Source organism: Dendronephthya gigantea, unplaced genomic scaffold, assembly GCF_004324835.1.
Source record: "Dendronephthya gigantea isolate DGI-Jeju-01 unplaced genomic scaffold, DenGig_1.0 000018F, whole genome shotgun sequence".
NCBI lineage: Eukaryota > Metazoa > Cnidaria > Anthozoa > Malacalcyonacea > Nephtheidae > Dendronephthya > Dendronephthya gigantea.
The window spans coordinates 1,114,810-1,136,223 of NW_021163028.1; the positions used below are offsets into that span (position 1 = coordinate 1,114,810).

The 21,414-nt window shown below is 35.7% G+C and overlaps 2 protein-coding genes across 2 annotated transcripts; both read left to right on the top strand.

Annotated features, from left to right (window-relative positions):
• The first annotated feature begins 326 nt into the window (after positions 1-326).
• LOC114520937 lies at positions 327-3,888 on the top strand. The gene is made up of 10 exons (XM_028541286.1): positions 327-436; positions 644-699; positions 972-1,064; positions 1,382-1,435; positions 1,538-1,603; positions 1,925-1,987; positions 2,198-2,269; positions 2,454-2,519; positions 2,844-2,909; positions 3,482-3,888. Exons 2-10 carry the CDS (start codon positions 657-659, stop codon positions 3,547-3,549), a joined length of 591 nt encoding a protein of 196 aa, XP_028397087.1. The 5' UTR covers positions 327-436; positions 644-656; the 3' UTR covers positions 3,550-3,888.
• Positions 3,889-4,997: 1,109 nt separating this feature from the next.
• On the top strand, positions 4,998-15,995 carry LOC114520910. The gene is made up of 10 exons (XM_028541259.1): positions 4,998-5,178; positions 8,984-9,124; positions 10,722-10,927; positions 11,185-11,275; positions 12,007-12,042; positions 12,700-12,825; positions 13,362-13,603; positions 14,173-14,248; positions 14,327-14,377; positions 15,388-15,995. Exons 1-10 carry the CDS (start codon positions 5,142-5,144, stop codon positions 15,570-15,572), a joined length of 1,191 nt encoding a protein of 396 aa, XP_028397060.1. The 5' UTR covers positions 4,998-5,141; the 3' UTR covers positions 15,573-15,995.
• The last annotated feature ends 5,419 nt before the right edge of the window (positions 15,996-21,414 follow it).

Genomic DNA, 21,414 nt, shown 5'->3' on the forward strand with positions numbered 1-21,414 from the left:
TTGCCAAATTCATTTGAATATACGCTCCATGGTCTTGGCATGTTCAGACGAACAGGTTGTAGATTTGAAAACAAAGATAATTTTTTTTGTCCCGGCTTTAAATTTATGTTTATGCGACAACATTCCTTTGAAAAAATGGTTTTCTTGAATCTACTGGTAATATATATACTGGAATAAGAAAATCAGTTTTAAAACTGTGTGAAATTAGAAAAATTGACATTTGAGAAGACATGTCAAAAATGTTTCCATGTGAGCCTGCATATAGACAGGTCACCATGGACGGAAGTCGCGTGTTTCGACCTGCTCTGACGCACTGAACCGTAACGTTTTACACCGGTTGCAAAGACTAAGCACTCTAAGGACTTTTGAACTTATATATAATTATAGGAAGATCATTCGAAATCGGCAGTGAGATTGGGTGTACACTTAAAGTATTGTAAGTCTACTTAAAAGTGTGACTTTGTTTCATTTTGTATTTTCATGTGCACTGCCGTCATTTCATAGTTAATTTGTTACAAAACTGTTTCTAAGAGTTTGTTTCATATATGCAGTTGCGTGAAGGAAATTGTATATGTGTGCATAAACAATGGCAGATCAATAATTCAAACGGCTATATTTTTTTCCATTTTCTTACATTCTGTAGAAATCTTTATACGATGTATTCAAGATTTGGAGTGGTATTTCTTCTTATATTCACAGGTTGGTAAATAAGATTTGTTCCTATAAATGTGATAGGTCATAATAAGCGCGCGAATATATATAAATATTTTTACTATATTGAGTGGACGCGTAAATTTAGCGAACGTGGCAATTGTGCTAATTCAATGGTTGTCTTTCTCTGCATGCCAGTGATGTATATTTTATGTGTCGTATATATGGCTTTATTGCTTTATAACCCCTACTCCCTCCATCATAACTATATATATATATATATATATATATCAATGTACGCGGTGATTATTTTTTTTAAGCCGCTAGATGTTTCGGACTACAGCCCAACGCTGCCTTTGATAGCGATAAGCTTCGCGAAGACATAAAGAAATCGTTCCATAAGGGATACGAAGGTATATATTTGCAACATCATGCATGCACAGCCGCTTAACGTAACCATAGCTACGTGTCATGCAAGCGCTGAGAAATTTTATGTATAAAACAAAAAAGACAAAATAAGCTTGATAATTTATAAAGCTCTATAGTTTGATGATTTTTCGGAGATATATGAGGGAAAAGGTGCATGTGCACGGAGCCAAAAAATTAACTTTTTTTGCGGTACAAATCGAATTTTATCATAGCTGATTAATACTGAAGGTGTTTGTTGTTTCATGCAGAGTTAAAAGTCCGACATATTTTTTCTCTAACTGCATGAGTTCACTCTTTCCAGCTGCTCTTGCTGACAGCAAAAAGGCGAATAGCAATGAAAAGAGATATGACATTGGTATGTGTTTAAACCAAATGCAAATATTTCTATTGTGTGTACGCAAATACTATGATATACTTAGACTTGTTAACACATAAAAATTCTTCTTCAATTCATTAGAAACATTGAATCAAGCCGCAAGAAATCGAAATCCATTTTTAAGTAGTTTTGGTGGTGATCCTTACGGTAATAATGGGCTATTTAATTCAAATTTTACCTGGTCTAATAATCATTTAAAAAACTGCAAAACAAAAATGAGGGGGGGGGGGGGTGTTATTTAGCGTCCAGATTAAAAATGCATTTCAGAGAATTATAAATCTGAATATTTCAGAGAAATTGTGCATGCATCCTCCCGAATATTGGGTACTCTCCCCCCGAGGATTTTGTTGAAAATCCGTCCTTATATAAATATAGCTGTTCTAACTGCGATCATCTCACATACACCTTTGATTGCATGGACAATCCTATCATAATAGTGTATATATATACATGCACATTATTACATAGGCATGGGAAGTACGATGCTCTCGAAACAAAGACTTACGTTTGGAAGAAAGAAAAGATCAATTGGTAAGATATAACGAGAGCCTTGTCTATATTTTTCTCATATCCTGAATAGTCGCACATGCAGTATAATGCACTTGCTGGATGCATTTCTTTGAAGGGTATAATAGCCAAAAAAAAGTTTCGAAGCGATAGAATTGCCAGAAACGATTATTTTATCTATCAATTTTGTAGAAAGGTGCGTGATGTGGTAATTTAACTACGTTGTTTTTTCAGTGTCAAAGAGCAAACGATATGCGGGAGCATCGCAGAACGCGCTGAAAGAGGCTTACACGTCTGGTTATAAAGGTCTAATTCTAATCTAATTCTTGACTCCACTGAAATATTTTACACTGATTTTCTGATCTGTTTTACTGATTTTATATATTTCTAAACCTTATTTTGATCATTTATATATCATATGCCATGGTTTGCACTATAATTTTGATGGGGACGTCATATATTAATAATTTAAATCGTATTGCTTTTTCAGCTGGTAAAGAAATGCTTGCCAAAATACACAGAGAAAATACGAATACCGAAAAAAAATTTACGATTGGTATGTTTCACATGTCTCCAAGCATATAATTATCTACAAGAAATAACTAAAGGCCCTGTTACACGGTGCAATTTTTCTTGGAACTTGCAATGCAATTCTACTTCTAAGAGATGTAAATTAGTGAAGAGTCTTGCAGAAGAAAAATGAATGAAGTGTAATTAACACAAAAGATTCGTTGTTCCATAAAATACATCTTTCAAAAGTAAAATTGCATTGCGAGTTGCAAGAAAAATTGCACCGTGTAACATGGCCTTGAATAATATACACACTTTTACTATCCATGATCATTATATCGCTTGCATGTCGTTTATTTTTTCTATTTAGAAAAACTGAATAGTGCTGCTCGTCACCGAAATGTCTATTTAGATGCAGTTGGAGGTGATCCTTATGGTAAGCGGTTATAGCTTCCTAACTATATATTGTATCCACCCTTTCCATTCTTTGTTTACTGACACCCCCGTTCGCGGGATATTTAACGACGACAACAACAACATGCATGCAACAACGACATGCAACGACATGCAACAACGACATGCAACGTACTGCAGAATAACAACAACAGCAACAAAAACGACAACAATAACGACAACAACATGCAACAACAACAACGTGCTACAAAAACAACAACAGTAACAACATCAACATATATAACATGCTACAAAAGCAACATCCACAACATGTAACGTACAAAAAAACAACAACAACAGCATGGTTGCGCAACGCGCAACAACAACAACAGCAACGCGCAACAGCACGCGCAACAACAACAACAACACTGAACAACAACAAAAACAGCAACAACAACAACAATAACAACAACTACAATAATAGAAGCATCGATGACAAGAAAAAACTATAAAACAACAACCAAAAGGACACAATGAAACAGCGATAACAAGCATTGCAGGTATAAAAATGTAACACAAAGTCAGTTTAGTAAAACCGTATATTTTAAATTTAAGGTGGCAGCAGCGTGGTTGCATCACAACAACACATCAATTGGAATCGAGGAAAACGATCCGTCAACTAACTTGAACAAAGGATACCAATGGTTGGAAAATGTAGATTCTTATCCAGTCTCTTATTTGGAATTATACGCGCCATGCATACAAGATTTCTGCATGTCCATGACCATGATACTAATGCAAAAGACCATTTTTGGTATTTTCAGACAAACGCAATTTATTTAAACATAACTTCCTAATGTATTGCGGTACTCTACATTGATTTAGATCTATGCAAATTTAGAGTAACACAATCCATTCTTGCATCGCATTGCTGGATTTGCCGAACATTGGCCACAAATTAAAATTTTGCCACAAATTAACATAATATTATATATGCCGCAAATATAGTATACTCGAAAAAACACATCCTTGATGTCATCAGTAATTTCTAGAACATGCAAAGCACATTTCTAGCATATGCTTTGACATTTGTTCCCATTTCAACTCATTGTTTGCGATCACGCGTTTAGTTTAGTCATTAATGCCTTCGATTCGAGTTATATTATAGTCAAAATAATATACCTTGAATCGAATTCTCTTGTCTCTCGGACGACGATTGTTTCAAACCGAATTGCTGTGATGTCAGAAGAAGAAAGTGCAGCAGAAAGGCTTGCCCTGGATACGAAGATCCGGAACCGTGGCGCTCGTTTCCCTTATGTTTTTTGAAGTTTGCTTGTATTCCTTTTGCTACACGAATTCCTTGTTTCTGCTCCAGAAAGTCAGCCGGACGAGATCGTACTGAACAAGGTAGGTCGAATGCTGGTCACAATGTCGAGGCCGCGCGGACATGCATGGGACTGATGTATGTGAACATGCAGGGAACAGGGAGAGTAATAAAGGATAGCAAAGTTCTAATTCAAATTTCAAAATCGCTTTGATCAAGAAAGGTGTTGCCATGCATGCAATATGAGTGTTGGCAATGGGGTGCTGGAATCAGACTTGATAATTCTTTACAATTAGTCCGACGACACTATGATTCCTGTGGACATTGTGAATAATAGTTGTTAAAAAAATGGCCGTTCACTTGTAACTTTGACTTTCCCTGTTTCATAAATCATATGCAACTCTCGGTAAAAAATTTTCTATCGTTATAAAAATAGGTCGGTTAAATATGGTTTCATAGTTCGGTTGACATGACCCTGAAGCTTTAATAAATGCTCTCTCAGAGCGGTCGTCACTCGTCAAGAAGTTCGAAGACGCAAGTGAAAACACTCTTGAGAAAACGAAATTAACCTGCTGTGTGCCTGTCTCAAATTACATAATCTCAGTGCTCCCAGTGCTTGCTCCTCATCTCAAATCAAATGGCAGCTTTGAGCTTACCTGTGGACCTTTAAAGATAAAAAGTCTGGGCTACACGTAGTTTGAGATGAGCTGGCCAATCAGGAACAAGCTTGGTTTGCAAACTGCGTCACACACTTTGCCAAAATCACTCCAACATAACGAGATCAGCGTTGTATTATCCAACATCAACACATTTTGTATTTTTGTTGACACTTGAGTTGGGTGACAACTGAAAAGAAGCCTTGGAAAGTCTCAACTTTCCCCTTGTTTTTGCCACAATTCGAGCTGATCGTACATATACAAGTTTTGATCATTACTTCGCATCAAATTCAGTATGAATTTGTGGCTTATTTTGGCACTTCTGGCTCTGGGTAAGTTCTGTATAATTTAGCAATTATCAATGCGGCTACACGTACTGTAAATTTCGCTTTGCAAAGTTAATATTTACCTATTAAATTTCTATTATTAAAGTGTGTGGTTTAGATATAGGGATAGTGCACAGAATTTAAGACTTGTTTTGTTGTGGTATTATGGCAATTGGGTTTAGCCAAGGTAGTACTATTAATCTAGGTTAAATTTTTATAGCGGTTTTCTATTAAAGTATAAACTGCAGAATAGTCTTGTATAAACCTATTTTAAAGAATATCATTTCAGCACTGAGTAAGTTGTTTATAACTTATATTCGAGTCATTAGTAATGCGACGAAGGACATATGGCACATTGTTTCGGATAACCTGATGAAAGATTCAAGGAGGATGTTTATGGCCTTGCGTCTTAACTTTGCATTTCAATTAGTTTATATTATTCATGTTCTGCCCAGCATAATAAACATGAAAGCCTCTGTGATCTGTTGTGTAAGCTTTAGGGAACAGGTGAAATAATCACTTTGCAAAACAAGTTAGTTTTCCTATTAAAATGTGTATCTTTTACTATTCTTCTGAAATTGAATTAGATTCATTGGGGCAATTATAGAATACCTGGCCAACCCAGCTTTTAACAGTGAATGTCATATAGTCTTCTAGATACATGTACCTTGTTTTATGTTACTTAATCCATGAATTTGACTTCCAGAGAACAAGAATAAACACTGGGCAGTTCTATACTATAAAATTGATCCGCTAACACATCTTTAACATAATGGACTATTAGCCTGGTATTCTATAGTTTTACCGATTCAATTTTACCAGCAAGGCTGTTAAAATCAGGCCTTATATTTATCAGGCCTCGATGCCCAAGTAAATTGAGCATTAACTAGATACCATACATTAGATACCGGTAGTTTAAATCTATATCTTTGTGGGTTTTTGCCTGTTATTGGTCTTCCACAAAGAAACATCATTGTTTGATGAACAGACTAAAATGCCTCTATGTATTATCTCTGGGACTTTGGATTAATTTCTATGGTAGACTAACTGAATTTTTGTTGGTGATAATACTATTATCATAATAGAACTAAAAAAACTAAAGGAGCAAGATTGATGACCATTGGTCAATTGTTATTTTTAGTATGTGTAAGAAAAAATCTCATGTGAAATTAGCATTTCCAACAGGGCCAAAACTAGAACAATATTGGAGAGGGAGGGGGTAATATATAAATAAACACCCCCAATTAATTATTATTCTAGAAGAAACTTGGGAATTTTGAAGGACATCTATATAATTAGGCTACACGTTAATTTTATTGTCTGGCTTACAACTTTTTCCGCTGTCAAATTTTCTGGTATCATATTTGTGATGTCAATTGGCCTTTCAGTCATTGGCATCACTGAAAGGGGTATTAGATGGGAGCGTGCTTGTCACTCTCAATTATATTTATATCAAGGCAATTATATTTAGAAAATGTAAGCTACCTTATGATTAACAGGTTTATATTAGGTAAATTAGAGAAATGGTCTCCTCACTTAGTGGAAAACTGCTATTATTTTTGACACTGAAATAAATGATTATTATTAAGTATTATTATTACTAGATGTGCTAAATGACTTAGGATTTGACAAGAAACATAACAAATACTTAATTAGGAGAATAATCTCTATCAGGTCTATGTATTATATATTTTGCTGTAGAAACAAGGAATGGATGAATCCACAATTATTAAATTACTAATATTAGCACTCTCGTGAATTTTGTAAATATGGTGCATACAATTTATTAGGATATATCTTTTTTTGCTTTTATATAAACATATCATATTATAATATATATAATATATTATATAATATATATATATATATATATATATATATATATATATAGATATATATATATACTGTATACATATATATTCCATGATTCAAGTAGCCAATTTTATGTTACCTTTTTCAAGCGAGTTAGTAAAGTTTCCATTATTATTATTAAGTGGAAAAATTTTTTGGAAAAAAAGAAGAATGCAGTTGCTTTTGTTTACAAAATTCTCTCTTGATGTTTAACCAGGAACTTACAATTAGGGGCCAGGGGCTATGCAGTTGTATAAAAGACTAGGCTGACTAGTTAACTTTTAACTCTAGTTAAGGACAGGATTGAACAATCAGAGTCATGTATTTCTGAGTTAACTAGGATTTAACTATGGAAAATGTAGTTAGAGTTTTATACAACCAGCCATGGGGCTCCTTGACAAAACCGAGTTAACATGCGCCTGGAGCATGAGCAACTATTCAAGAGCAAAGTTTGGCCAAAGTAACATTAATCAAAATTTCATCACACAATGTACAATTTGTAAAGAGGCATGGCCATTAAAATCTAAACCAAAAATAGCAGAAAAATGAGAAAATTTTACATGTTCTGGCTCGGTGTTCTATAAAAGATACAAAATCCCCTAAAAGATTTTCGTTTGAAAATTCACTGGTTTGATCACCTGTCCCTGATGAATTAAATGGTTTGACTCAAATTGAGGAATGTTGATTGTACGTGCACTACCAATCATGGGAATTTATATTTAGGACTATCCTTGTATTTATTAGCACTTTTTCGTGAACAAAATATTGAGACAATACATCGCAAACCCAACATGAACTGCAACGACTGGTATGACCGTATGCTGAACAAATGCAACAATTTTGAAAGTTTTGATGCGTAGGCCGTAAAATTAAAAACAAACGCACATATATAAATAAAATTTCATGAAAAATTCCATCCGTGGTACGCTTGTTATATCAAACTTATATCAAACTTATTTTATAATTATACTAAATTAGATAAAATAGAGACAGAAATTCTTTATACGAACAAATGCAAATATAAAAGGTACGTGACAAATATAAAAAAAAATCCAGGCGGTAGGATGCAGGTGGGGCCCAGAAACTACTTTTTACTTTGCCTAAACATTCAAACCTTGCTCAAATGGATAGAACGCTTCGCAGCTAGTTTGTTGTTTATGAGGCAATTGGCTGCTGTAATATTATTCGGTGCTTTATTTATAGACTTGTCGATCTAAGTTTTAATTGAAATGTTAAAATCTGTTCTTTCGTTTAAACTTGCCATGTTGAAGTACATAAACAAATTGGCCTGAAGACAGTAGTATTAAAGACTACCCGAAACATACTCATAGCGAAATAAACTTATATAGAATTTAAAAACTTCGTGTGGTAAATGAGAGTTTTAGAAAAATAAGTGAGTTCGCCGGCATGATTAATTTTAGCATAATTTGACAATGGTTTTCCTTCAATATATAAGACAATAGTCGATTTTATATTTCTAAAACGCTGCTCCAAGTACTCAAAAGTATCCGGCATGTTGATCTCATCGAAACCCCTCGATGATCATACGAACTTACGTTCTAAACACATTGTTAACTCGTTGAAGGCCTTAACTTTCCCTGGCCAGAATTTTTGTGATTCTTGCACGAAATTTTCGTATCAGAACTCCCTGATTAAATGCAGTAAAGGACATTCAAATTGGAATACTGGCATAAGTGTACTGGATGAAAACTTAGATTTGCACTAAATTTGCTGCATGCACACTTAATGAAAATTTCAGATTTGCTGCATGACGTTTGCCGAAATTTGCACTGGTCGTTTGTGCAAATACAGTAATCACCACCTTTGCTGTACATTTGCAACGGTGCAAATACGGCACTCACCAGGCTTGCACTGTGTTGCAAATTTGATGCATGCATGATGCATGCTACCGTATATAGTGTCTTTTAATCGCGAGCAAATGCTTCTGTATCATTTATAGTTCCATTACATGGCTATGTTCATGCAATAAACAGCTCAAACCCAGAATGCAAGGATTTACAGAAGCTGCGGAAGACGCTGTCCGGCAAAATCCCTTCCCTTATCGGAAAGGTGGACTGCATACCCAACAGCAATTGTACAGGTATAGCTACGACTAATTTTTCGAAAACGTTTCACATATAGCTACAGCATTGGCTTGACAAGCAAATCTTGAAAAACAAATCAGCACGTTTAGACTTTAGAAGACAAAACTAGAAAGGAACTCCACAAAATTTTCGAACAATTTGATCTCAAAATCACAGTCGAGGCAAATCTGTATGTTGTAAACTTTTTATAGACGCATGACTTCCGACCTTTCCGCCGGATAGTATAAACCCTATAGGAAGCCTCGTGACAATCTGACCGGACAACTGACGAGCAATCATTTAATTATGCAACACCTATTTACCAAAACACACTAAGACACAGCAGTTATAGACACAAATTAGACTACATGAAACATGCACCATGCATGTACTGCCACAAACACGCAGGAGCAGGCAACGCAACGTCATTTGTTATTCAACACTCGAGAGTGTGAGGACCAATGTTGGCCGCACCTTTCCAAACCTGCTAGACACACCACTTCCCACCTAGCCACAAGCTGCATACATATAAGATCTTTAATAGAGACACCGTTCAGGTTAACTTCGCGGTAGTATGGACAACGTGAAGTCCGTAGTTACCAAACACAATGCACGCATCATTAGGAACAAACAGTCACATAGCATAACCGCAGACAGTTGCAACTGCACCACTAAGGGCCTGTTTACATCGAGCGAGTTATCCCGGCTAGGCGAGGTGAAAACTGCATATAATGAAAGACTAATCAGGTTAAGCCTTTGATGTGGTGCGCTTTTTACCTCGCCTATATACTAGCCGGGATAACTCGTTCCATGTAAACAGCACATGCCCGCTAAGAAATCAGTGCATGACAAAGAACATAGTATGCAAGGCATGCAACTGTCATGCACCACTAGAAATGTAAACAGAGCAGAGCACTACATCGGTATGACCGCAAACACCTGCATTTTAAGAGCGAAACAGGAATCATATTAAATCTCTTAGACACAAAAGGTACTCCATTGACACTGAACTTTTGAAACATATTTGGCAATTGAAAAACAACAACCAAGATTTCAACTTAACATGGTCAATATTTAGACTTTTTTCATAATGACGTCAAACGCGGAAAGTCTGATGTTACACGAGGTTTGATTGGCTCGATAGTCTTGTGGAGCCAATCAAATTATGTGTAACATCAGACTTTCCGCGTTTGACGTCATTATAAGAAAGGTCTATTGTAAAATGGGCAGTTTCCTACGTACATAGGAGGATAAAGAATATAACTTATGTTTGGAAAAAAATTATAAAATTGTATTTTAAAAGAAAAGAATAAGACTTATTTGGTGAACAAGTCAGAATTAGTTTCTACATGTAACCACAAAAGAATATTTCAGGCCGATACGTCATATAATAATTGGAAAAGCATGCATTGTTTTGTATACCACCCACCAGCGTTTCGACCAAAACTACTTTACGGGATCATTTCGTTATTTGTCTACCACCTGAAGATTCCTATGGATGAAATAGATCAAAACTTCACGCGATGGATGTTCATGCGCTCTGGATATCATAACTGTTCACACGCACTCGTTTTATACATGCAGTAATAAATTTCCTCTGAATAATTTTGTCAGGTGTGGTATGCAAAGGTAAAGTCATGGGAAAGTCTTTTAGTGGGATATCCATCGTCCTAGAAGGCTGCAAAGAGCCGGTCAGAATGGTCGTTCATGCGAATAAAAAACGTATGATTATCACAGATAACTTCCACAGAAAGTTAACGTCGAAACTTGACGTAACCGTTGGTCTGCAAAAGAAATATCCAAACACTGTTTTGCTTACGGTAAGTTGAATCGCATGTCTTAATTGTGAACAGTAATTTTCTCGTGATGTGATTTGACTCAATGCACACGATGAAAAGTTCACTCATGTTAATTTTGTTTACTTCCATTAATTGCTAAACCGTGCAAAACAAAATGAGGACTACATTTATGAAGATATTTTTGCTAGATTTTTTTAGCAAATTCGAACAGAAATAATTATCACTTTGTATATTGACTGCTGGAGAAACATTGTTTTCGTTTCTGTTCCGCTGTTTAGGTCACAGCAAGATTGTGTACCATCGTGAAATGTTTTCATTACAAAATCCTCAATAAGCAAGCGATAAGGGTTCGTTGCAATGATTCCGCTCGTAAGTATTGTTAACATTCTGTTATCACATATTATATAATAGCGTTAAGAATTCAAACAATTTAATTGGTCGAGAGCCATGATCTATAAGAGAATAGACTCACGGAACGACGTCACAGATAATTTTGACGAATTTGATCAGTCATCTCTTGTTTTATTTTGTCAGCCAATCACATTTTAGCACATTTATTAAGCTAGCCAATTGCATTTCTTCAATCCTATAGATCTTGTACGTGTGATATCCGCAAAATTTTTACTTTCCAAATGATGGGGAAACTATTTGCCTGTTTAATTTCAGAATTATTTCGATTTTATTATATAAAACAAATAGATACGGGAAGGGGGCAATTACCCAACAGCCGAAGGGCTTCTTTTGTGTTACACAACTATATAGCTGATAAGGCAGGGACCAAAAAATTTCCCCGGGGCTTGCTCATTCTCTCGACGCCCCTCTTTATAGGTAATGATTGATGTTGTCTCATGCACTGAGTCTCACGAATATATTGTAACTAACTTCTGACGGATATTTATTTGATAAAATAACTGGAATTAATTTAATAATTATAATCACATAATGTAATTATTAAATAGTTTCGAAGTAACGCCCGTATATATTCGTAGAACTTCATAATTATGTGTTAAAATTTTTTGTGCAAGTTGCTATGCCACATTTGTTCGCTCGTACATCTTTAATAAAATTTGCTTACAAAAATTGTTTTTCTTTCATTCCAGTGCCCTCAGCGCAACGCTCGCATGATGCACCTCTCCGTAAGTATTGATTAAAACTTTTGCATACATCTATACTGATGGCTTTATCTGATGCCTGCGTGATATATTAAAGCATAACCCGAAAACGAGTTTTAACTTTATTTGCGATTTACCCAAGAAATTTATTATTTATTAGCTATAATCAAAAGTTTCAGCTTGTGAAATGTTAGTTATAGAATGTTTTTTCACCGGCCTTTCTATTTCATTGTCGCTCTCTAGAAACAGATTTGTTAAAAGCTCGTTATGTCACTCCTAAACGTGACATACGGAAAATACGCTAAACTAACTGGCATATTTGTTTACATTTTTCAGGCAAAGCTAATCAGAATGCCTCATTTTTTAATACTTCATGTAAAATGGATGTAGTCAAAATTTATGCATTCGTTATCAAGGAGAATTTGTTTCTTTTGCATGGCCGATAACAAGTTTATCGGATCTTTCGGTTTATAAACGTGTGATCTGGTAGCTAGTGACATGCGCTTCTAAAAACGCCTCGTGTAGAATCAAGTGAATTCTTAATTGCTTTACCTTATAAAGTTAGCCTTTAAATGCTTCATGTGTGAGATCTAAATACCACTTTCAGTTTCATGACAAATCATACTGTGTATAACCGTGTTTTTAAGCGTGCTAGCTACTATATATAATTTACCTTGACAGCTTCAAAGAGTCCGGAATGTAAAGGCTTAGAGAAAACAAAAACTCAAGTAGAAAATAATTTTGGATTGATCAAGCCATTATTTAGGGACGCAAAGATATCTTGTAAAACCGCAAACAACTGTTCTGGTAAGTTAGCTTGAAACAATCATGCAACCAATAGAAAGCTTTAGCAGTGACTACGAGTACGACTACGACTACGAGATTCGTCATTCTCGCGCGTTGTTTGCTAACGCCATCAGCCAAAACTCGTAGTCGGTGGGCTTTCGAGTACGAAATTTATCAAAAAGCCCGTACTCAAAAGCTCGGCGACTACGAGTTTTGACTGATGGCGTAAGCAAACAACGCGCGCGAGAATGACCAATCTGGTACTGACTCGTAGTCATACTCGTAGTCACTGCTAAAGCTCCCTAATGTAAGTCTTAGTGAAGCCAATGTTGACGGCACATGGCTTGGTGAAATAATAGCTACAACTCGCCGCCAAAGCTTATATGCATGCATATTTTCATTATTTTGGCGCCATTTTTCTAACCCGCAATCTTAATGACCACACAACGTAACGTGACTTGGAAATATAGCTCTATACCGATAGGATGATTAGATTTATCTGGCTTAGTTAGATTTATTGCAGTCGTACAGGTAATATTCATCTTTTTCGTTTCTAGACCTCAAATGTTTCGGAGTGGTGAATCACAATCGCTTCAATGCCACAGCGACTGTTAAGTACTGCTCCAATCCAGTGAAACTCAGACTGGTGGCTGATGTTTCTAATCATGCCTCTGGTAAAGTACGACATATCGACCACACTTTTGAGGATGGACAAAGTTATAATGTAATAAAAATCTTACCAGTTGGAGTGGATTTAAAGCGCGTGGGGAACTCCGTCTATCTTTCAGTCTACGTAACGGTGCGTACCAAATGTGTTGTTGGACGTGTAGTTTTTTATGAAACTTGTGCCTGCATGGTGAGGGTTTTCGAATGATGACAACAATTTTGTCCGGCCCTAAAGCCTAGTTTTCATAAGATTGTTATCTATTGCTACCTGTCTCATTTTCGAAGTCTTAGGAGTAATCTTGAAAGACCGACAACGACAAAAAAGACCCGAAAACGACAATGTCGTTGGGATAGAACAAACCCTATCTCAAAGAAATATAACGATAATTAATCAAGAAAGGACAAAATTTAGGTAAAAACGGTCAGATACGGTGACATACGGAAAAAGAAGAATCTGAAATTTATACCAAATTCTTATATGGAATATTTTACTAAGTAGAAAAAACTTAGTAAGTCGAAAATTATTGTGAAAGGTACCTGAAGAAGTATTCTCTGTCATGCAGAGGAAGTTCAGAGTTGTTTATGGTACGCCCCAAGCTCTTCTCGCTTCCTAAAAATTTCTCTGACCTAAAAGCGGTTTTTTTCCCTTTGTTTTCGTTTGTCTATCTTCATGTTTTGATTTGGTGATATTTTTTCATTAAGGTTATTTTTAAAAAAGTATATCTCGTGAAAAACGTAAGCATTGCGATTGATCCTTCACATTGTCCCGGCCACCACGGTAAGACGATTTTTAACCCATCCACTGTTCCTGAAGCTACAGTATACAAGCCAAATTCATGTAAATAAATTTTTTTAGATTTAGTTCCTCCAATAGTAGCTCCTTCGCGTCATTCATCCCATTCTACAGGTAAATATATATATATATATATATAGACATAGCTTTATAGGTAATACTATAACTATTAAGGAAGACTAGCCTGTAGAGTATCAAACTTTCCATGAATATTTCGTTAACTCTCATTCATCTATTATATTCCTCGCATGGTCAAACGTGATCAAATTTAATTCATATATGACAGCACGCACGCCTTGCATTTCAGCACATTTTACTTTCGTCGAGTTAATATTATCTCTAAGATTTAACTCCAGAATATGTGTAGCCAGTGTGACCATCCATGTATGCAAATTTTTAACCAAAACTGCTCAAATCCATTTAGATTGCCTCCACCTGGTATAAATTTGATAATTTAGCATCTTGTTGCGCAATTTAAAATGCCTGATGTTACACTTACACTGCGCTAACCCAATCAGAAGGCATAAATATTGGCTACTCTCGTAAAAAGATACACTATTTTCCATTTTACATGAAGTATTAAAAATGTACGCTTAGCCTGGAAACAAATATATTTGCCGATAGTTTAAAAAGTAATTTCTTCCTGTTTTCCAATATACATTTAATTTATCTATTTGCTCCCAGCAATGATGCGCCAATGGCTTAGAGCTTTTGTGCCCACGTTTGACGCATGAAATCCTGATTTCATTCAGAAATACATTCCGAAGTATATTTAATCGATTATTTTTTTGTTATTATAAGATAGCCGAAATTTTAGTGACTATGTTTAGTACCAAGAACTATTATAGCTCTGACATAAATTTGAGACCGAAATAAAGAATATTTCAAGAAATTTTGGATACATTCCAATATAACCAGGGTGAGGGGAAAAGGGGAAAACGTCGAGAAGTCTTTTTTTTCTATTTTGTAGGTGTTCTACCACATTTGATGCGAAGTTATTTCAACACATATATTTAGTTACTTCAATCTACGAATAGATTTTCATTCGACAACTAGTCCTTGTCCTTTCCCATGCACTATAGATCTCCTGATATTTTATAAAATTTTCTTGTTACCATCATCAGGTAAATCCTTATCGTCCGGAGCAATTGCTGGCGTCGTGATCGCAGTTATAGTTTTCTTCGTCCTCCTGATCGGCGTGATTATCTGGATTGTGCGTGGCAAACGGAAAAAGGTTGCCCGTTACAATGACCTGGCAATGAATGACGACACTGATCCTATCTACTTTGATTCAGATCCGATTGCGTAATTTTATTACTTCAAATATCTGGAACGCTACCTTTATAGAAAATATTGATATTGCTGTTCGTTTAAAGTTTTCTTAGCCTCTTTAGCCTTAGCCCCTCACTGACTTTCGGTGAGTACTAATGGTGCAGAGTGTTGATACTTGAAAATGTTTTCATTTCAGTGTCCAAACTGCAAAGTTTGATTACGAAATGTTGTAAAATGAAGGAAATATAGTCTAATTGCTTTTTTGGTATTACGCGTGGAAGTTGTTACCACGTTTGGACCAAAACGTACGGGCGCAACGCGTACGTTTTCAACATTTGAAAGGCTATACTTGTTTACCACCGCATTTTAAAACATTTCGAAATCAAAGCTTGCACTTTTTTGGAAAAGCTCTATTCCCAAAATGTGGTCTTTTTTACAGGGTTGGTAGATTTCTAAATAAGTGAACCAATTATTATATTTAACATAACCATTATTTTCTTTGTTTAAAACAAGGTATCAAAGGCCCCAAACAACAATATTTGTTTATTTATTCAGTAACTTACCAACCCTGATCTTTTATGATCATATCTTGCATATTGTATTTTTGACACTTTCGTCTATGCTTAGTTTAGGGTAGCGTTCCCAGGTTTAACTTTTTTTATGCCGAGCCGTGCCAATTCGAAACTGTGCGCTTAAGAATTGTATAGGAGATTCTAATATCTTAATGTAGGAGATTGATCTCTTCTATCCCTTTCTAATATATCTTGCGCTAATTGATTTTTCTGAGGGAGTTAGAAAGGTTTTGTATACTCAAATATTTTTACTATAGTTTTATTGCTGTTTATTTCACATGATTTCGCTCAAACTGGAAATCGTGCCAAATCTGCGCATTTTCAAATTGGTCCGTTCTCCCGTAAGCTGTACGCTGGCTTTTTTGATCGAACAACATTTTTTGCCGGATTTGTTGCCATAACGCGGATCATTTGACCGAGATCAATTTAAAAGAATTCTAGCGAAAAAAAATGTTCGAGTGAAAAAATCCAGCATGGTGTAAATCGATGTTATCATCGTGATGGGCCTGCTAGCGGGCTGATCCATCGCATTTTTAAAAAAACGTGCACGAGTATACAGTAGCTATACCCGAGCCTGTATCGGCTCGCTTGTCGCACGAGATATATTTGTAAAAGTCAGGGGGGTGTAAGCTAATTGTCAGCGGCGACAGAAGTTTGTCATAACTATTGTTTCTGTTTGACAATTTTCCCATTAGGATTCCCAAACACTCCCATAATGGAGTTTTGATCAAATATTCAAAACCAGCCATGGTCAAGCGTTAAATGCAAGAGTAGATTCAAATTTTGTAGTATAATAAATAATGAGTGTTTTCATTCCTGCGATGGTAAGAACATTTTCATGGGGCGAAAGATGGAATGGAACATTCATTATTGAATTTAAAATACATTAAATAATAAGGTGTTGTATAATTCTCGATCACTACAGGTTTGGCCAAAGATATATAGCTAAGTCGTTAAAACAGCCCTTGTTTTAACGACTATATATTTTTGGTTATTAACTAGGGTTGTAGCAATAGCATTTTCTGCGTGCACTCAGTAAAAGAGCTGCAATGCAGTATGCCAATCTTTTAAAGTACTTGCAGTTTAGATCATTCCGAGATTTTGACAGCGCTGCAATAAATTCAGGCAGCGTAAAATGAATTTGAATGTAACATTAAGTGGAATGTATTTATTATTGTATATTAATTTTAATGGTTATATATAGAAGATGTAGATAGTTTGTTAAGTAATTTTAATACTGGTTCCACACTTGAAATTTTGAATAAATAGGTCTTGAATACGTTGTTTTCGTGTAAACGATTAGTTTTGATATTCAGTGCAATTTTCAAATGCACGAGAGTTCTTTTCGAACATCCGCAACTAATTCACTCGTTCACATCTATCATAAGGAGAAAATCGCAACAAAAACCGCCAAGTGTAAACGGGTAGTTTAAATTTTGAGAAGTTCTTTGTGTATCCGCATCAAGAAGATAGCAAATTCTAATTTACAATTCATTCAATTCTAACTTAAGTTGGGAAAAAAAGGCGTGTTTTCGCTTAAATATAATAAAATTACTTGATATTTTCGAGTGTCGAAGTCATATATGCAACGAAGGAAATGATAATTCAGTTTTGGCTTCTGATTGGTTCATTTTTATGACCAGGGGCCGGTTGTTCGAAAGGCGTTTAGCTTAAACGGTGGATAAGTTCAAAATGGAAAACCAAATTATCTATTTATTGAACAACTGAGCTGAAATATTTCGATGTAAATAGTTTAATTGTCAATGGAAGTACATATTAAATGCATAAGATGCAGGCTCAGTAATTCGCAAGATGTACGAGAGTATTTTTAAAATTTGGCTTATCCACTGTTTAAGCTAAACGCCTTTCGAACAACCGGCCCCTGATCAGCTGGTTGCTATGCAAAGCTATATCGCTGGACTATGTAAAATTAAGTGATTTAGCTTGTAGGTACATCACGTAAGTATTTAACACTGCAAAGCTTTCGGTACACTTTACCTTTCTCGCAGTTCGTCTTGTGTTCTTTTAGACGTATATTGAGAGATTTCTACCGGTCTCTCCAATGTAAACTAAACGACACTCACATGGAATGCGGTACACATCAGGTTTCTGGTGTTCATCGACGCCATCCTTGTGCGCGTAAAGACCGCGAAACAATTTGTTATTGCTTGAATGGTAAACTTGTATTCCAACTTCTTTTAAATTGGGAAAAACTTGAAAACAGCTTCATTTAAAATCCTAATGATTTTATACGAAGCTGGACCAATATATGGTAAACAGACAGTGGATAGCTATTCAGTGTCTTGTTTATGTCTTTGCTGTTCATTCATAGCATGATCTATGAAGTATAGCATGATCAGGAATTCCTAAAAACATTCATGAGTAGAACATTCCTCAAATGCTTTTAACTCTAAGTCAATGCTATTTGAATCACAAATTGTTTTAGCACGGTCGATTAATGTTTTGCATACCGATCTTTTGATGCTAGTAGGATGGTGAATTGAATTATAATTCAGATATCTGCCAGTGTGTTGATTTTCTATAAACTTCATGACTCAAAGTCCTGTTCTCTTTTATATCAAATAAGATATCTAAGAAAGATGTGGATTTATCTTTCTGTATTTCTAATGCAAATTTAATTTGAGGGTGTGTATATTATTAATATGATCTAAAGAAATTGTTTAAATATTCTAAACCATGCGACCAACTACTTAATGTGTCATCTACGTATCTAAACCAGAAAGCAGGTTTTAAACATGCTGTAGCTAGAGCTTTCGTTTCAAATTCTTCCGAGAAATTCTTCCGTCTTGTAACTATCCATGGGTTAACGGACCGAAAGCTTTGCAGTATTAAGTACTTACGTGGTGTACGGTGTACCTACCAACTAATTTACTTATTGACTGTCACCATGCAAACATACAAGAATATTATTATATAAAATTAGCTACTTATTTCGTTGGGTATATAATGAATTGCGCAATGTCGAATTGCTAAAAGGCAGGTAAAATTTTTAATGTCTGAGACCTGAAGAAGTGAATGATACAAATCTATGAATTTAGCAAGCGTTTGCTATTAACCGTTGCTCTACAGATAAAGCCCACTTGTTTCGATTTAGCCGTATAAGTATCGTGAACGCGTGTCAAGGAGGCTGATGTGCATGTGAGAATATTAACGTTCAAGTGGTTTGCCTGTGGTTTCCGTTAATTGCCGTGATATCTAACGAAAAAGTGCATGTGCGGTGAGTTTGAATTAAACTGGAAAGTTATTGATGATTATATGAGGGGCGGGGGGCTGATTATGTGATTAGAGATCACTTTGGCGATACGAGGTATGCCTATAATGTCTACCTATATATGTTTCCACACCAAATATATACTATAGACTGAAAGAAGCCAAACACGGGCTAAATTATTTAGCATTCAGGGGCCGGTTGTATAAAACTCCATTGAAATTGCTTGGTCAACCAATCGGTTCAGTCAAGTGCACTGTTTGATACACAACGCGTTCGTCAACGCGTTCGTCGCGTTGCACGGGTCTCGGTGAATTTCACGGTAAACTGTCGATTATTGCTAAAAGATACCAATTCAACATTCAAGTGCTTTGTTTCTGGTGTATTGTCGTAATATCTTACGAAAAATGTGCGGTGAGTGTGAATTAGAAAAAGGGGCTTATTTGGTTTGATAGCAAGTTTTCACTGTTGAAATACAAGGTATCGAGTATGTCTGCCAAAGTGTAAAAAATATTTATTGACTGCATGAGTGAGGTCAAACACAGGATGAATTATCTAATGCACGCCATGGAATCATGGACATCGTCAATGGTATGATCAATGTCATGTTTTGCTCGCCGAGTATTAACAGTTATTCTAGCTACCACAACGTTCGGAATAAGGCGTTACCATTAATGGTGGAACTTTGTAGGTGATAACATTCACGTTAACCGTATTTCGAAAGGTGAGAAACATATTAACTAACATGAACCCTACTTTATCGACACTTTAGTCACTACGTGCATGGTATTTTCATTTATAAACATTGTATTCAACGCATGAAACCTTAATGAGTGAGTCTTCTTGAGTGAGTTCATTCCTGTGCTGCACCTAACCATATTTCCGCTGCATTGTTCATTGTTAAATCTCTGGACATGCACATTGTGCAGGAGTTGACTGGTGTCTTCTAGAACTGAAATACTGAATGACGTGTTAATCGTATATTCTAGTAAATTTCTATTCGATCTTAATATAAAGTCCCTTAAAGTGCATAAAATGGGAATTTTTAAATTTTTAGAATATTTGTTTCAGGGGCGGATTTAGGGGTTGTCAGATGAGTCACGCGACTAAGTCAAAAAATACACAAGTCCAGGTCGAAATATTTAAACTTCAGTCAGCGAAAATAGTCATTCGATAAATTAACAGTCCAGTTAGAAATTATTAAGCTTCATGCAGTTGCCGGTCACTGACTTTTGAGCCCTCGGCAAATGAGTCATAATAGCGGATACCCGCTTGAATTTTGCCTCATCGACTTCTGATTCTAGGCATTTGATTGGCTTAGAATGAGTTTGACTCATCTTTGCGGGGGTCTGACTCATCTGTGCAATTTAAGCGTTTCCGATTGGCTGTTGGAGGGCTAATACTGGTTCTTCATTGGCTTGCCTTATCTTTGCGGGGGTCTGACTCATTCGCCAAATTTAAGCTTTCCCATTGGCTGGTGAAAGAAAAATATTGATTTCTTATTGGTTTGCTTTATTTGACTTAAAGGAAAAATATATCCTTTTCAGTAAATAAGGAATATTGAAAAATTTCTGGATGTTGACAGCGGATATTTTTAAAAATCTGTTGGATTCTACTGCTCGATCTCGCCATTTATACGGATTCGTATATTTATTTTACAAAATGGCATTTCATCGCAATGATTTGAGGTTCCTACAAGGCCCAATACAGATCTTTGTTAGGAAGTTCACGCTACAAATAGCGAATATGTCGAATAGCTTTCAGTTGCCGTCTTGTCAAGTAATATGGATAATTCCGTTACCTCGTGTGCTCGTCAACATGAGAAATCTACTGAGATAAGGTAAAGATTCATGTCGATGTTCATATAAACAATACTCCTATAAGTTCGTATAAACTATAGTCCTATAATTTGCTATGTTAACTGTATATTTGAGCGTGGTTCTGTATTAGCATATATTTGCATTCGCCCGTCGTCGTTCGGTCATAAGGTCGATTATTGTATTGTTTATTTGTATCAAGTATCAACCACGATTTACTGTATGAATTTACGTCTAACAAACAGCCTATATGCATAATAC

Coding starts and splice junctions, on each gene's coding strand:
- LOC114520910 (XM_028541259.1), top strand. CDS start 5,142: ATGAATTTGTGGCTTATTTTGGCACTTCTGGCTCTGG. Junction 10,928..11,184: donor CAAACACTGTTTTGCTTACG/GTAAGTTGAATC, acceptor TCCGCTGTTTAG/GTCACAGCAAGATTGTGTAC. Junction 13,604..14,172: donor ATCTTTCAGTCTACGTAACG/GTGCGTACCAAA, acceptor TTTTTCATTAAG/GTTATTTTTAAAAAAGTATA.
- LOC114520937 (XM_028541286.1), top strand. CDS start 657: ATGTATTCAAGATTTGGAGTGGTATTTCTTCTTATATTCACAG. Junction 1,988..2,197: donor AAGAAAGAAAAGATCAATTG/GTAAGATATAAC, acceptor TTGTTTTTTCAG/TGTCAAAGAGCAAACGATAT. Junction 2,270..2,453: donor TTACACGTCTGGTTATAAAG/GTCTAATTCTAA, acceptor TTGCTTTTTCAG/CTGGTAAAGAAATGCTTGCC.